We start from the raw sequence: 16,320 nt of genomic DNA, 5'->3' as shown, positions 1-16,320 counted from the left end.
ATAAAGGTTTATAAGGAACTCTTTACTGTAAACACAAACATGACATTATAAAATGTTAACCACAGTCAAGCCTCTAACACTGTGATTCAATTACCTAACAATGTGGACCCATTAGAGTTCATTATAAAAAAAAATCCATATGTGTTGATTCAAGAATGAAGTATAATGTTTTGACTGAGAGAAGGGAAACTCAGTCCCTGCAATGACACAAAAACAACCAAGTCAGTCAGCACAGAGTTGAATAGTGTTATTCACCTAATTTGATTTGTTAAAAGGTAATTACCAAATTACTAGTTCTTTTTATTTTGTAGAGGTACCCAGCGAATGAGTTGAGTTGGTTATGAATGGTGCTGTGTTTGTATAGCCATTGATGTAGGGTTTTGGTCTCAGGAGTAAAAAGGTAATGACGTAGTCAGTGACATCACTAAGGCGGGACTTTGGTTTAATAAAACAACTTGAGACCTTTTGTTTGGGGCAGAACTTACTCAGAAACATGTGTGCTGTGTTGCTGTTTGTCAACTAATGTCTTCAATTGCATTGATAAAGGTTTTTGAATGATTTCATTAAAGATATTGTCATAATGCTAATTTCACCAATGAACCAATGATTGACAAATAAGGACGTAAGGAACGAACCCTAACAATACATGCAGTTGAAGTCAGAAGTTTACATACACCTTAGCCAAATACATTTAAACTCAGTTTTTCACAATTCCTGGCATTTAATCCTAGTAAAAATTCAATTTTAGGTCAGTTAGGATCACCAGTTTATTTTAAGAATGTGAAATGTCAGAATAATAGTAGAGAATGATTTCTTTCTTTCACCACATTCCCAGTGGGTCAAAAGTTTAAATACACTCAATTAGTATTTGGTAGCATTGCCGTTAAATTGTTTAACTTGGGTCAAACGTTTTGGGTAGGCTTCCACAAGCTTCCCACAATAAGTTGGGTGAATTTTGGCCCATTCCTCCTGACAGAGCTGGTGTAACTGAGTCAGGTTTGTAGGCCTCCTTGCTCGCACACGCTTTTTCAGTTCTGCCCACTAATCTTCTATAGGATTGAGGTCAGGGCTTTGTGATGGCCACTCCAATACCTTGACTTTGTTGTCCTTTAGCCATTTTGCCACAAGTTTGGAAGTATGCTTGGGGTCATTGTCCATTTGGAAGACCCATTTGCAACCAAGCTTTAACTTCCTGACTGATGTCTTGATGTTGCTTCAATATATCCACATAATTTTCCTTCCTCGTGAAGCCATCTATTTTGTGAAGTGCCCCAGTCCCTCCTGCAGCAAAGCACCCCCACAACATGATGCTGCCACCCCGTGCTTCACGGTTGGGATGGTGTTCCTTGCAAGCCTCCCCATTTTTCCTCCAAACATAACCATGGTCATTATGGCCAAACAGTTCTATTTTTGTTTCAACAGACCAGAGGACATTTCTCCAAAAAGTACAATCTTTGTCCCCATGTGCAGTTGCAAACCGTAGTCTGGCTTTTTTTATGCGGCTTTGGAGCAGTGGCTTCTTCCTTGCTGAGCGGCCTTTCAGGTTATGTCGATATAGGACTCGTTTTACTGTGGATATAGATACTTTTGTACCTGTTTCCTCCAGCATCTTCACAAGGTCCTTTGCTGTTGTTCTGGGATTGATTTGCACTTTTCACACCAAAGTACGTTAATCTCTAGGAGACAGAACACGTCTCCTTCCTGAGCGGCATGACGGCTGCGTGGTCCCATGGTGTTTATACTTGCGTACTATTGTTTGTACAGATGAACGTGGTACCTTCAGGCATTTGGAAATTGTTCCCAAGGATGAACCATACTTGTAGAGGTCTCCAATTCTTTTTCTGAGGTCTTGGCTGATTTTCTTTTGATTTTCTCATGATGTCAAGTAATGAGGCACTGAGTTTGAAGGTAGGCCTTGAAATACATCCACAGGTACACCTCCAATTGACTCAAATTATGTCAATTAGCCGATCAGAAGCTTCTAAAGCCATGACATCCTTTTCTGAAATTTTCCAAGCTGTTTAAAGGCACAGTCAACTTAGTGTATGTAAACTTCTGACCCACTGGAATTGTGATACAGTGAATTATAAGTGAAATAATCAGTCTGTAAACAATTGTTGGAAAAATTACTTGTGTAATGCACAAAGTAGATGTCCTAACCGACTTGCCAAAACTATAGTTTAACAAGAAATTTGTGGAGTGGTTGAAAAACAAGTTTTAATCACTCCAACCTAAGTGTATGTAAACGTCTGATTTCAACTGTGTATGTATGTACAATTGCAAACAAAGGTTTCTGTACCAAATATTAAGTTCTGCTTTTCTGATGTATCAAATACTTATGTCATGCAATAAAATGCAAATTAATTACTTAAAAATCATACAATATGATTTTCTGGATTTTTTCACAGTTGAAGTGTACCTATGATAAAAATTACAGACCTCTACATGCTTTGTAAGTAGGAAAACCTGAAAAATCGGCAGTGTATCAAATACTTGTTCTACCCACTGTATGTATGTGTTTATATATATATATATATATATATATATTTAAAAGATTATCCTGTGTATCTTATTTTCCATAAATTAGCTATTCGTATTTGTAGTAATGTAGGCAGTTTATGCAAAGTATTTTTAACTCACCAATCTCGCTATTACCAAAATGACATTATGCTAAGCAGTTATTATTATAGCAAACAATTATTGTGATTCATCCTATATTGTTCATAACATATTTTACTTCCTCGCTACAGTTGTGGGATACAAACACTCACTCACACTCAACCCCTTTCCCCCACAACAACCATAGACTCAGATTCTCAACAGTTGCAACATCCCAGAGCCCAACTCAAGAAAGGTCTTGATTTACGAATGCATATTCAGTTGCAGCTGTATGAGAAGGCCTGCAAAACTGATTTTAAAAAATGGGCAGAAATGGGGAGATTTGATTAACCATTGTCACGTCCTAGGTGATGGAGGTCAGATATACCCTCTTCCCCTGAAACATCCACACATGGTCCTCCGTAGTGACCATATTCCCAAGCATCACCGTGCAGTCAGACATTTAATTTTGCCGCCTCTCTGAATGTCCGAGTGTGATCCCCTCCCCATGGGTTACTGCAGCTAGTGTTGCCAGCACTGCCACTGCCTGGGTGGGGACACTCCACCGGAATCCCCCCCGGCTAGGTACAAGGTCGTCAAGGTTCTTATTAGCAGCTTTGAGAATTTCCTTGTATATTATGCTCTCCCGTCAGGGGGCTCTGGCTTTGCAGGACCAACCCTGCCAGGCAGGTTCAGAATCTTGAGGGGGGCGGTGCTGCTCTAGAAGGTCTCTGACCGCATTTTGGCTGCATACAGGCCGCTTACAGCAAGCCCATAAAACAGATAGGGACTTCTCCTTAGTATCTGGGTCGTTCAGGTGGGTGTATAGGGTTGTGGACTGTTCCATCAATATAGGACCATAAATTATACATCTAATTTATTTAAAAATGTAGTTCCCCATGATAGGACAATAAATAAATTAGATGTATAATTTATTTTAAAACGCTGTTCCACCATGACAGGACAATAAAGAAATAAGACGTATAATTCATTATAAAATGTATATCCCTCATCTGCACAACATTGAAAGCTCTCTCACAACCTCTGCTCACAGACATACATTGGAAACCATTTCCTTTTTCACTCAACGCCACACTTTCCCACACACCACACCATCCATCTCAATACATACTGTGCCTTCTGTCTGCTGTGTTTTTATCACCACCATGTTGAATTAGTGCTTTTGTGTTCCAATTAGTTATAGCTTTTCTATCCATCTTCAAATATGGATTGTAATAATACAACAAAAATATATAACAGGGATAGAATTGTGTGTTTCATTATTTGCCTCTGAGAACTTCGTCATTGTTAGATGAAAACGTGTGAGTTGATTTGATTATTTCACACTCTGTTTTTAAATTCAAAGGCATGGTCCCACACTTAAGAAAAATAATTAATCAAGACCTGTGTCCTATCTGCAAAGAGTCTCAGAGTAGGAGTGCTGATCTTTCCACATGATCCAAAAGGCAAAACTGATTCTAGATCAGAACTCCTACTCTGAAAGGCTTTGTGGATACAGGCCCTGACCTAATACCATTCAGACAGTAGTTTACAGTGGGCTCACCTCAGTGAGACTGTGTGTGGTCCTGTGCTGCTCAGCTGGTTCCTCTGTGGTTTCAGGAGGAGGTGTAGTCTGGTTGTCCTCCATGACCATGGTCTCCTCAGGGTTCCCCAGACCCTCCTCCTTCACCAGCACCATGTCTGGACCCTCCTCCTCCTAGAAGAGACAGGTGATACAGATTACACAGATAATAAAACACAACATGGAAGGGCCATACTTGCTACATTAAACAATTCCTTTAGTCTCAATGTGCATCAGCCAATTAAAATAGTTGATTTAATTGCACATAAAACGCTATACAACTGCTCCTCGGGCGCCGATGACGTGGATGTCGTTTAAGGCAGCCCCCTGCACCTCTCTGATTCAGAAGGGTTGGGTTAAATGCGGAAGACGCAATCAGTTGTACAACTGACTAGATATCCCCCTTTCCCTTTCATTACATTTTAGCTGGTCCGATCAGATAACCTGGCACACGTTAGCCTTATGCTAATCTCACCAGTTGGCAGTGATTATTTCCGGTAACAAATTCCACATCATCCTATCAAAGAACTTAGACTTTTTATCCACAAACCAATGGCATTTCTTAAAATAAGTAAATTACAAATTCAAGGTTTACTTTTGTTCCATTACATCTAGGTCTGTAAAGTGCTGTGTCCCAATATTGCATGATGATGCATCCTTGACTAGGCTACTACTTCGCATATGACAAAACTAAAGTTTTTGCCGGTCCTTTTCACATATATTCATATGCTTTCATAGCAATAAAGATGTAGAAGTATTATACAACAAGTTATATTCGCGTACATCGTAGAAGAAAGTTGAAGACGATGTAAATAATCCGGTGGCGATTTGATTAATTGTTCAACAGTCTTATGGCTTGGGGGTAGAAGCTGTTAAGGAGCCTTTTGGTCCTAGATTTGGCGCTCCGGTACCACTTGCCGTATGGTAGCAGAGAGAAAAGTCCATGACTTGGGTGAATGGAGTCTGACAATTCTTTGGGCTTTCCTCTGACACCGCCTAGTATACAGATCCTGGATGGCAGGAAGCTTGGCCCCAGTGATGTACTGGACCGTACGCACTACCCTCTGTAGCGCCTTACGGTCAGATGTTGAGCAGTCACGATACCAGGCGGTGATGGAACCAGTCAGGATGCTCTCGATGGTGCAGCTGTAGAACTTTTTGAGGATCTGGGGACCCATGTCAAATCTTTTCAGTCTCCTGAGGGGGAAAAGGTGCTGTCGTGCCCTCTTCACGACTGTCTTGGTGTGTGGACACCAAGGAACTTGAAACTCTCAACCCGCTCCACTACAGCCCCGTCAATGTTAATGGGGGCCTGTTCTGCCTGCCCTTTCCTGTAGTCCATGATCAGCTCCTTTGTCTTGCTCACATTGAGGGAGAGGTTGTCCTGGCACTACACTGCCAGGTCTCTGACCTTCTCTCTATAGGCTGTCTCATCGTTGTCGGTGAGACAACGTCTGCAAACTTAATGAGGGTGTTGGAGTTTTGCTTGGCCACGCAGTCGTGGGTGAACAGGGAGTACAGGAAGGGACTAAGCACACACCTCTGAGGGGCCCCAGTGTTGAGGATCAGCGTAGCAGACGTGTTGTTGCCTACCCTTACCACCTGGGGGCGGACCGTCAGGAAGTCCAGGATCCAGTTGCAGAGGGAAGTGTTTAGTCCCAGGGTCCTTAGCTTAGTGATGAGCTATGGTGTTGAACGCTGTAGTCAATGAACAGCATTCTCATATAGATGTTCCTTTTGTCCAGGTGGGAAAGGGCAGTGTGGAATGTGATTGAGATTGCATCATCTGTGGATCTGTTGGGGCGGTATGCTAATTGAGTGGGTCTAGGGTATCTGGGAGGATGCTGTTGATGTGAGCCATGACCAGCCTTTCAAAGCACTTCATGGCTACAGACGTGAGTGCTACGGGGCGGTAATCATTTAGGAATGTTAGCTTTGCTTCCATGGGCACACGGACTATGGTAGTCTGCTTGAAACATGTACGTATTACAGACTCAGTCTGGGAGAGGTTGAAAATGTCAGTGAAGACACTTGCCAGTTGGTCCACGCATGCTTTGAGGAGACGTCCCTGTAATCCGTCTGGCCCCGCAGCTTTGTGAATGTTGACCTTAAAAGGTCTTGCTCACATCAGCTACCGAGAGCATTATCACACAGTCGTCCAGAAAAGCTGGTGCTCTCATGCATGCTTCAGTGTTGCTTGCCTCGAAGCAAGCATAAAAAAACGTTTAGCTCGTCTTGTTTCCCTTTGTAGACTGTAATAGTTTTAAAGCCCTGCCACATTCGACGATCGTCAGAGCCGGTGTAGTAGGATTCAATCTTAATCCTGTATTGATGCTTTGCTTGTTTGATGGTTCGTCTGAGGGCATAGCGGAATTTCTTACAAGCGTCCAGATTAGTGTCCCACTCCTTGATAGTAGCAGCTCTAGCCTTTAGCTCGATGCGGATGTTGCCTGTAATCCATGGCTTCTGGTTGGGATATGTATGTACGGTCACTGTGGGGACGTCGTTGTTGATGCACTTATTGATGAAGACGATGACTGAGGTGGTATACTCCTCAATGCCATTTGATGAATCCCGGAAAAAAATCTAGTCTGTGCTAGCAAAACAGTCCTGTAGCATCCGCGTCATCTGACCACTTCCGTATTGAGTGAGTTACTGGTACTTCCTGCTTTTGTTTTTGCTTGAATTATGGTCAGATTTGTCAAATAGAGGGCAGGGGAGAAGTAAAGGTGGTCTAGAGGGGAGGAGTAAACGTGGGCTAGAGTTTTTTTCCCCTCTGGTTGCACATGTGACATGCTGGTAGAAATGAGGTAAAACGGATTTAAGTTTGCCTGCATTAAAGTCCCCGGCCACTAGGAGCACTGCTTCTGGATGAGCATTTTCTTGTTTGCTTATGGCCTTATACAGCTTGTTGAGTGCGGTCTTAGTGCCAGCATCGGTTTGTGGTGGTAAATAGACGGCTATGAGTAATATAGATGAGAACTCTTGGTAGATAGTGTGGTCTACAGCTTACCATAAGGTACTCTACCTCATGCGAGCAATACCTTGAGACTTATTTAATATTTGACATCGCGCACCAACTGTTATTGACAAATAGATACTTACCAATACACTTGGCAAGTGTTTTGCTTATAAAGCGCTGTTGTGTGTATACAGATCATATGTGATGTATATTAAAAGAAGTCTTAGAATGAAAAGTCCCATTTTGTGTTTATTAAAAAGACACCATATGATAACCACACAACGTTTCAACTAAAAATCAGCATTAACTTGATTAACTGAATTAACTTTCTAATTAAAAGTATCTTGCGGAAAAAAATAGCTAGTTGAATGGAAGTAATGAAATTACATTTGTGAACATCATATAGCCTACACAGTACAAACACAATACGTAAAATACTTTTTTGGCATATACAGTACCAGTCACAAGTTTTCTACATTGTACAATAATAGTGTAGACATCAAAACTATGAAATAACACATGGAATCTTGTAGTAACCAAAAAAGTGTTAAACAAATCAAATTATTTGAAATACTTCAAAGTAGCCACCCTTTGCCTTGATGACAGCTTTGCACACTCTTGGCATTCTCTCACCCAGCTTCATGAGGTAGTCACCTGGAATGCATTTCAATTAACAGGTGTGCCTTGTTAAGTTAATTTATGGAATTTCTTTCCTTCTTAATGTGTTTGAGCCAATCAGTTGTGTAGTGACATGGTAGGGGTGGTATACAGAAGATAGCCCTATTTGGTAAAAAACAAAGTCCATACTATGGCAAGAACAGCTCAAATAAGCAAAGAGAAACGACAGCCCATCATTTCTTTAAGACATGAAGGTTAGTCAATCCGTAAAATTTCAAGAACTTTTAAAGTTTCTTCAAGTGCAGTCACAAAAACCATCAAGTGCCATCATGAAACTGGCTCTCATGAGGACCGCCACAGGAAAGGAAGACACAGAGTTACCTCTGCTGCAGAGGACAAGTTCATTAGACTTACCAGCCTCAGAAATTGCAGCCCATATAAATTATTCAGTTCAAGTAACAGACACATCTCAACATCAACTGTTCAGAGGAGACTGCGTGAATCAGGCCTTCATGGTCGATTGCTGCAAAGAAACCACTACTAAAGGACATCAATAATAAGAAGAGACTTGCTTTGGCCAAGAAACACGAGAATGGACATTAGACCGGTGGAAATCTGTCCTTTGGTCTGATGAGTCCAAATGTGAGATTTTTGGTTTCAACCGCTGTGTCTTTGAGGCGCATGTGTAGTTCCCACCATGAAGCATGGAGGAGGTGGTGTGATGGTGCTTTGCTGGTGACACTGTCAGTGATTTATTTAGAATTCAAGGCATACTTAACCAGCATGGCTACCACAGCATTCTGCAGCAATACGCCATCCCATCTGGTTTGCGCTTAGTGGGACTATCATTTGTTTTTCAACAGGACAAAGACTCAAAAACAAACCTCCAGGTTGTGTAAGGGCTATTTGACCAAGGAGAGTGATGGAGTGCTGCATCAGATGACCTGGCCTCCACAATCACCCGACCTCAACCCAATTGAGATGGTTTGGGATGAGTTGGACCGAAGAGTGAAGGAAACGCAGCTAACAAGTGCTCAGCATATGTGGGAACTCCTTCAAGACTGTTGGAAAAGCATTCCTCATGAAGCTGGTTGAGAGAATGCCAAGACTATGCAAAGCTGTCATCAAGGCAAAGGGTGGCTACTTTGAAGAATCTAAAATATATTTTGATTTGTTTAACACTTTTTTGGTTACTACACGATTCCATATGTGTGTGTTATTTCATAGTTTTGATGCCTTCACTATTACTCTACAATGTAGAAAATAGTTTTTTTTAAATGGAATGAGTAGGTGTGTCCAAACTTTAACTGGTAATGTATGTATGTATGTATGTATATACACACACACACACACACACACACACACACACACACACACACACACTTTGTATCCTTCATTTACTCAAGTGTTTCTATTATTTTACCTGTTTATTAATAATATTAATTATTCTTGCAAAATTGCTCAAATTCAGCTAATTTGATTGGGAATAACTGAAAACCTCTTCTCACACTGGGGGCAGGTGTAGCGTTTCTCCCATGTGTGGACCCTCTGGTGCCTCTTCAAGGTGCAAGCCTGAGCGAAGTGCATGTGACTCTGAATACAGCTGAAGGGTTTCACCCGTGTGGACTCTCTGGTGGATCTCCACCCTATGAAGGCAGCTAAAGCCTTTGCTACAGAACATGCTGAGGAACCGCTTCTCTTTACTATTGCCTGATGTTGCTCGACCTCCCTGCGTCTGGGCTCTAGCCCTGTTGTTTGAGGTCAATACCTGATCAAAAAGGACACGGCCGTGTGAATCGGAAGGTGCCATCGACATGGACACTGGTTCGCGATCCCTAAACGCATGTAAAAGGGAGTGGGTGAGGACATTTGGATTGATCTCTAAGCTTCCCCTGTAATCTAAGAAATATTTGCAGTGCGACTGTCTGTCTCCTGGGTGACTATCTGCATTCCATGTTGGAGGAGCGTCACCCTCCACTGTCAAAGTCATTTCATCTACCAATGACTACAACCTCCCCTTTTTTATCTAGGCAACCTTCAGAGTATACAATACAACTGTACTGGATTCATTCCCCTCTAGACAGATCCTTCTGCCTCTAAAACCAAGGGCATGTTGCCAGGGTCCATCTCTGTAGTGTAAGAACAAGATAGACACTGGTGTTGATGATCTAACGCCTCACCATCTCCAGGGGAATGAACCGTCCTCTGGCTCTGGTGAAATACCAGTAAATTCTCTTGAGCCCGGAGCAGGAGGACAGCCCAGTGGCCACAGATCTGTGGTCAGATCCCGTGTAGGATTGTGTGTGTTAAAGTCTTGGTGTCTGTCTCGGACTTAAGGACGGCATTCCGCGTTCCACTGACCTCTATGATGCTGGGGCACGGCGGCGGTGGATAGGTCCTCCGTAGCTACAGGGGGTGCCACTCCAGCTGCTGCTCCAGTCTGGATGTCAGTGCTGGGTCGTGGGTCCTCCTCTCCTCCAGTCCTCTCCTGTTTGACCCCAGGATCTGCATCCTCTGCAGACTGACACAAGAATAGAGGAGGTTATTACCAGGAATGGGAGCGTTTATTCGAATATCCGAATGGAGGTTAGTATTTGAATACTTGCAACAGTATTCATTTTGGAAGGGAAAAAACATCTTAGGCGTATTTTAACTATGAAAAGGCTTTGTCTCAATTAAATACAATTATATTTTTAATAGTGAAAATATTTCAAATGCCCATCCCCAGTTATTACCGGTACATGAGTAGAATTGGATAACAATGTCATATTGAAGTCTCACAGATAAATGAGGATGTAAGCAAGTGAATAGCTGAGGGGAGCCTTTCTGAAATAAACTTGCCACATTTGATGTACTGTAATTTTGATGTAATACTATTACACTAACCTCTATAACGATAACGTGCTGAGTTGAGGTTCCACTCCCCTCATCAACAGTGATTGGTTGGTCATCTCTCCATGTATTGTGTCCCACTGGCTTCACAAAGCTCCTGTGGCCTCCAGTGAGATGTCCTTCACCTGCGAGAGTGATTGGGGGAAAATTGATGGTTAGCTACTGTCAATGGTATATTGTACACTGTTGACACTTCTCAACTTCTTAATATACTATTTATTGATCAATGTATTGTGTTCCATATATCACATTGTTTTCATTGAGTAAATAGGAAATGCAGTAAATCAAGAATCTGGTTAGAATATGATGTGTCTTTGCGCAAGATAGCTAAGTAATCGGGGAAATTATTGCTTACTATTCAAAAACTGACAGACACAATTCTGGCTAAAACATCTGAACATGCAGAGAGGGTAGCCAGCAGATCCTACCTGCTTGCTTACAGCTGCACTAGGATTTGACAGACTTCCTGTGTAGATTTACACATGTGGAGCCGGCACGAGGTAAGGCTTATAAAATGTAATTCAATTGAGAAATGCGTTGGACACCTAATTGTCCCATTATCCCAACTGTTACACAGAGAAGATTGAAGAGTGCTAGTTTAAGGGGCTCTAAGTAAACTGCCATGTTTGTCCTCATGCTAGCTAACAGTAGCCATTATGCATTGAACAACAAAGGAGCTGCCATTCCCAAAATGGCTTCTGTTACCTAGCATGAGGATGAACAGTCCAGTTTTCCAGAAAGACTAGAAGTCTTTAAATTTTCTCAGTGTAACAGTTGGGATAATGGGACAATTCAGAATACAAGACATTTTTTAATCCCTGGATTGAGGTATGTTTTCTGAGCCATGTCTCGCGCCGGATCCACTGTTTTAATCTACACAGAACATATGTCTGACCATAGTGCAGCTGCAAGCAAGATGGTCGGATCTGCTGGGTGTGGGGCTACGGTGTGGGGCTACAGGCACAGAGATATATATGAACGAGCGACCTCGGCCTTTTGTAAAATGTACCTCTTACTATTCTGTATCGGTCGCCGACTTTGACACTACTGGGACGACTAGCGAGGACACGCTCCCGTGCCACCTTCAGTAGCTGTAGTTTCCTCCGTAACCCCATTTTCTTTCTGGCTTTGAGTTATTTCCAAACGAAACACTGCATAGTCGTCGTCTACGAGTTTACAGATCTCTGACACGGCTGCATTCGCTAGCACCTCCATAATGGAGGCTATTTCAGTGTGAAAAATCATACAATTATTGTTAGCCATTATTGTTAGCAGCTAGCGTTACCTAGATAACATAAATACACCAAGTCCTGTCTCCAACGCGAATTAAAGACTACCTGAGGTTAGTATGTGATGCTGTGAAGTTAAATTACTAATATTGTGAGTTCCATGATGTTAATAAACATCTTGGTAACTGTTCACTTCGGTTGACTTCTTATATTATGGCGGTCTGCAAACAACTGTTAGATGTGCATGATGCCACCTACTGTATGGGTGGTAAACTATAGAAAAAAATATCTGTTGTAGGAAAGGGGAAAAACCGACAAAGTAAAAATTAGACACCCATTCCACTCTTTCAGTTGTCATATATACATATATTCATATACATAGCTCATAAATCAAGCACATATATTAAACATCATTTAGGTGGCCTAGGCTGATTTAGAGCCTGCTTGTGACCATAGGATTAAAGCTTGCACAACACACCCCATTGCTAAGACACAAGACTGTTGTTGCATAACACATGGTTCCCCATTTGTCACAAGGACACTAACCGCACAAAACAGTTATAGAGCGCCAAACTAAACCGCCTGACTTAAGTCATTGCTTGCACCCCTCTAATCAGGAAACCCCCTAGCCCCAGACAGTAACTGCCAGTTACAGTTCCCCTTATCTCTCGACTCCTTGACACACAAACATTTCATCATCGCATGAACACACACACCTCACTCCCCTCTCTACTGGTCAGGTGCCAAGAGCAGAGGACTCTGCTGTGCACCAATGGGGCTCCTGCTATGGCCAGAGCAGACCCGCCTCCAACTCTTCAGGACCAGTCAGAAGACCAACACGAAGAGACTCTACCTACATTGTTCCATGTATAAAATCTGCTGTAATCTCTGTTTAGGCTAGCCTTTTTCAGCTGACTCGATACTGAGCCATATGACTAGGTCCGTGCACGCTAAACTGCAGGACAAAATATCTTTGACTTAATAAACCTGCCATTTTGCTACAACTGAAATCCACTCTGTCCAGTGTCCATGATTTGGTCTCACTCTCCAGTAATTGAAACACCAACACAGTCACATTCCAATTTAAGTCACATCCCTAGACAGGCCCAGGGGCCTGTTAGGGAGGTATTTTCGGCGATAGGATTACTTGTACTGCCTCTGCTGTCAAGTCCCCCCAAAAACGTTCAACTGCACTTACAATGATTCCGATTTCCTCTCCGTTTGTGCTGTGCAGTTAATGACCATTGTAATAAATGCAACAAAGCACGCCTTTTTACACACACATTCACTGATGCAGGCTCTACTACCATTGCATCTACAGCTCTACTCGTTCCTTCAACTCTTCTCACCACCGCCAGGTAGAAGACACGCTGGACAGCCCTTACTTTTGCCACTTCTGTCTCCTTCACTCTAACAGGGCAATCTGGGTATTGGCATTCGATACTCTTCCCGTCTGCATACACTTGACACCTTACCAAATATTTAGCATTTATGGCACTGATGGGGTTTGTGCATGTAGGCTCTTAAAGGGTATCTCACATAGCCCAAATTTACATGAGAAGGGAGAAACTAGATGAAGTGAATTTCTTTACTTAATCTACCATACGGGTCTGTCAACCTGCACCAACAACTCCACCTACTTCCTCAGGTATAAAATCTGCACACACTATGCGCCACCCCAGATAACCCTGTTAATAGGCGCTCTGCTTTGAAGATCCATACACAAAACATTCCACTCATATCTTCTTGAGGCACAATGTACACCTCTTCTACTCCGCAGACACACAAAAAATCAAAATAAACCCACTTCTTTTGACTCCACTTCACCCAACGCATTCCATGACATCTATCAAGACTTAAAACAGATCTCCAAAACACTCACTCAGACTAAAGACGAGTCTAGGAGTTTCCACAACAACTTTACTTCTGTTTCCTTTGTTTTTCACCACTGAAACCCACTCACTCATCTTCACTCGCCAGCAGTTTCAAACAAAACAATAGTTTCCGCCATCTTCCTCACCTCATGGCTTTCCATACTCAGACCACTTGTGTTTACACTGAACAGAAAGGATCTATATTAAAGATGAGATCCTAAAGGAGAAGACAGACTTCCTATTAGACAACCACCAGAGTGGTCTCCCACCACTCTCTGTGAAGGCTGAAGTCCAGGGTGACCTGCTCTGTTCATCATTGATACTGTGGTGTTTGTATCATAGGAGCAGGAGAGTCTATCAGCCCCAGGCCCTGCTACATCCCTGCACTGAGACTGAAGAGAAGGGTCTGGGCTGCAGACTGGATCCCTGATTGCAGCCTCGGTCCCAGGACTGAGGTTGTTCAGTCCACCTGTCCACTGGTTGTGTTCTGTGTGGTGGTGGAGTTTTTGTCCCTTGTGGTTCGGTCCTGGTTCCGACTCGGGAAGGAAAAGTGAAGGCTCCTGATCCAGAGCCAGGGTTTGTGACCAGCCGCTTCAGAGGTCCAGTCTCTACCCCCAGCAACACCGGATATCAGCAGGTCCACATTGACTGCAGACTGTAAACACTAATTGTACAGAAGAGCATATAAAGGTTTATATAAGAAACTCTTTGCTGTACACACAGAAACAAAATGTTTTTAAATCACAGACAAAGCCCATCTAACACTGTGATTCAAGTAACTAATAATACGAAGCCATTGGAGTTTCTAAAAAAAAATGTCCATAACATGTTTATTCAATAATTAAGTATAATGTTTTGGTTCGGTTGAAACTCAGACCCTGCAATGATACAAAAATAACCAAGTCAGTCAGTACAGAGTAAATGTTGCATTTAATTTCAACAAAATGGTCACACACATGCATAACGTGAAGTACAATACTTTTACTGCACAAAACATTACATGAAGAGTAGAATAACATTTCTCAATATGGTAACACTTTACTTTTTCTGGAACCAAGTGGCTGCGGTTCCGGATTTTCTGGAACCCAAATTGCTGTTGCTAAAAATACAGAGATTTCTGCGCATGCGGGATCTACTAGCCTTCTCCTTTCAGTTGCTGCTCAGTGCTGAGTCACTCTGTAACTCCACTGCCGCTTGTACACAAAACAGAACAAACAGTTATTTGTCTTTAACAGTCTAGCAATGTTCTTTCATCATCAGTACAAAGAACGGCTAAACAGGAGGCAGACTCCTGGCTATATGGCAGCATAACTTTAAAGATTATATCATCACATCAAACGCAAATTGTTTTGTCCCAATGCAATGTTGAGACTATTGCTACGGCAATATCCGTTACACCAGACAGAGAAGGTTGTAGCCTTCATACATATTTTTGGAACGTTCATTCAAATCGCAGCTGTTCAGACATGAGGCAAAGACCGGCTACATTATCATATCGCTCAAATTGGTTTTGGGTCCAGAAGAGGGTGACTAAATAAAGAAACGTGAACATGAGTAAATAACACATGCGCAGAATGTAATTTGGATCCTTAGATTTGAGAAATAACTTTCCAGAGGGGTGAAGCGGGGATGAAACCTCCATATTCGTAGCCTCTGCCTTCCTGTACATTTGGTACCCTCGCTTTGAGAACATTTATTTGAGAATACTTCGGAAAAGGTTCAACATTACATTACACATCTTCATGTCAAGTAAACATGAATTAAGGCACTATCATTTCCGCATTATAACAGGACAAGGTTATCACTTTATCAGAGAAGCATTTTTACAGACGCCATCACACCAACCATGCCTCATCATACTCATTCTTTCCTCAGTTCACCTCATCCAGTTCCCTACTACATCCAAAACCATCAGAATGAACTACTAACAAACTAACTAGTACTACATAACATGTTACATGGGCCATGTGCATTTCCTGAGATAGCTCCTCTCTGAGAAACTCATTGCGTACAGGTGATCGGCCCCTCTCCCGTGTGGACCTTCAAGTGCATCTTCAGATGGTGCTGGTGGGAGAACCTTTTGTTACACTGGGAGCAGCTATTTGGTTTCTCCCGTGTGGACCCTCTGGTGCCTCTTCAGGCTGGAGGAGTGGGAGAAACTGACCCGGCACAGGTGGCAGCTGAAAGGTTTCTCCCCTGTGTGGACCCTCTGGTGCCTCTTCAGGTGACAAGCTTCAGCAAAGCGCATCTGACACTGGGTACAGCCAAACGGTTTCTCCCCTGTGTGCATCCTCTTATGGATCTCCACCTGTTTGGGGAAACTGAAGGCTTTCCCACAGAATGAACACGAGAAGCGCTTATCTTTGCCATTAGATCTGCTGATAGCGTTACTACTGTCATTTGTCAATGGGCTTGTATAGCCATTTATTGTTGAGGGACTGACATTGTCTGAGGTCTGGTTTAACATAAGGAGAGGAGGACGAAGGTCAGGCAGTGTCTGTGTTGTTGCAGGGTCCATGTTCCAGTTGATAGATCCTATAGAAGGCAGGCTGAAGGCAGCAACTG

General features: G+C 42.6%; 2 protein-coding genes across 4 annotated transcripts in view; both read right to left on the bottom strand.

The window, feature by feature from the left end:
* LOC120052984 (oocyte zinc finger protein XlCOF7.1-like) overlaps positions 1–14,403 on the bottom strand; it is a 164,375-nt gene extending 149,972 nt beyond the window's left edge. Inside the window, exon 1 of the mRNA XM_039000237.1 lies at positions 10,647–14,403. The gene's annotated coding sequence lies outside the window, so the exon portion shown is untranslated. The remainder of the gene's footprint in view (positions 1–10,646) is intronic.
* The window catches only part of LOC120052982, a 32,018-nt gene that overhangs the window by 1,367 nt on the left and 14,331 nt on the right, over positions 1–16,320 (bottom strand). For all 3 annotated transcript variants that reach the window (XM_039000235.1, XM_039000232.1, XM_039000234.1), the window contains exon 4: positions 4,163–4,315. In XM_039000235.1, the coding sequence (XP_038856163.1) occupies positions 4,163–4,315 (153 nt within the window). The remainder of the gene's footprint in view (positions 1–4,162; positions 4,316–16,320) is intronic.

The sequence above is a fragment of the Salvelinus namaycush genome, chromosome 8 (genome assembly GCF_016432855.1).
Source record: "Salvelinus namaycush isolate Seneca chromosome 8, SaNama_1.0, whole genome shotgun sequence".
Lineage (NCBI taxonomy): Eukaryota > Metazoa > Chordata > Actinopteri > Salmoniformes > Salmonidae > Salvelinus > Salvelinus namaycush.
This window is presented reverse-complemented; position numbering and strand designations above follow the sequence as displayed.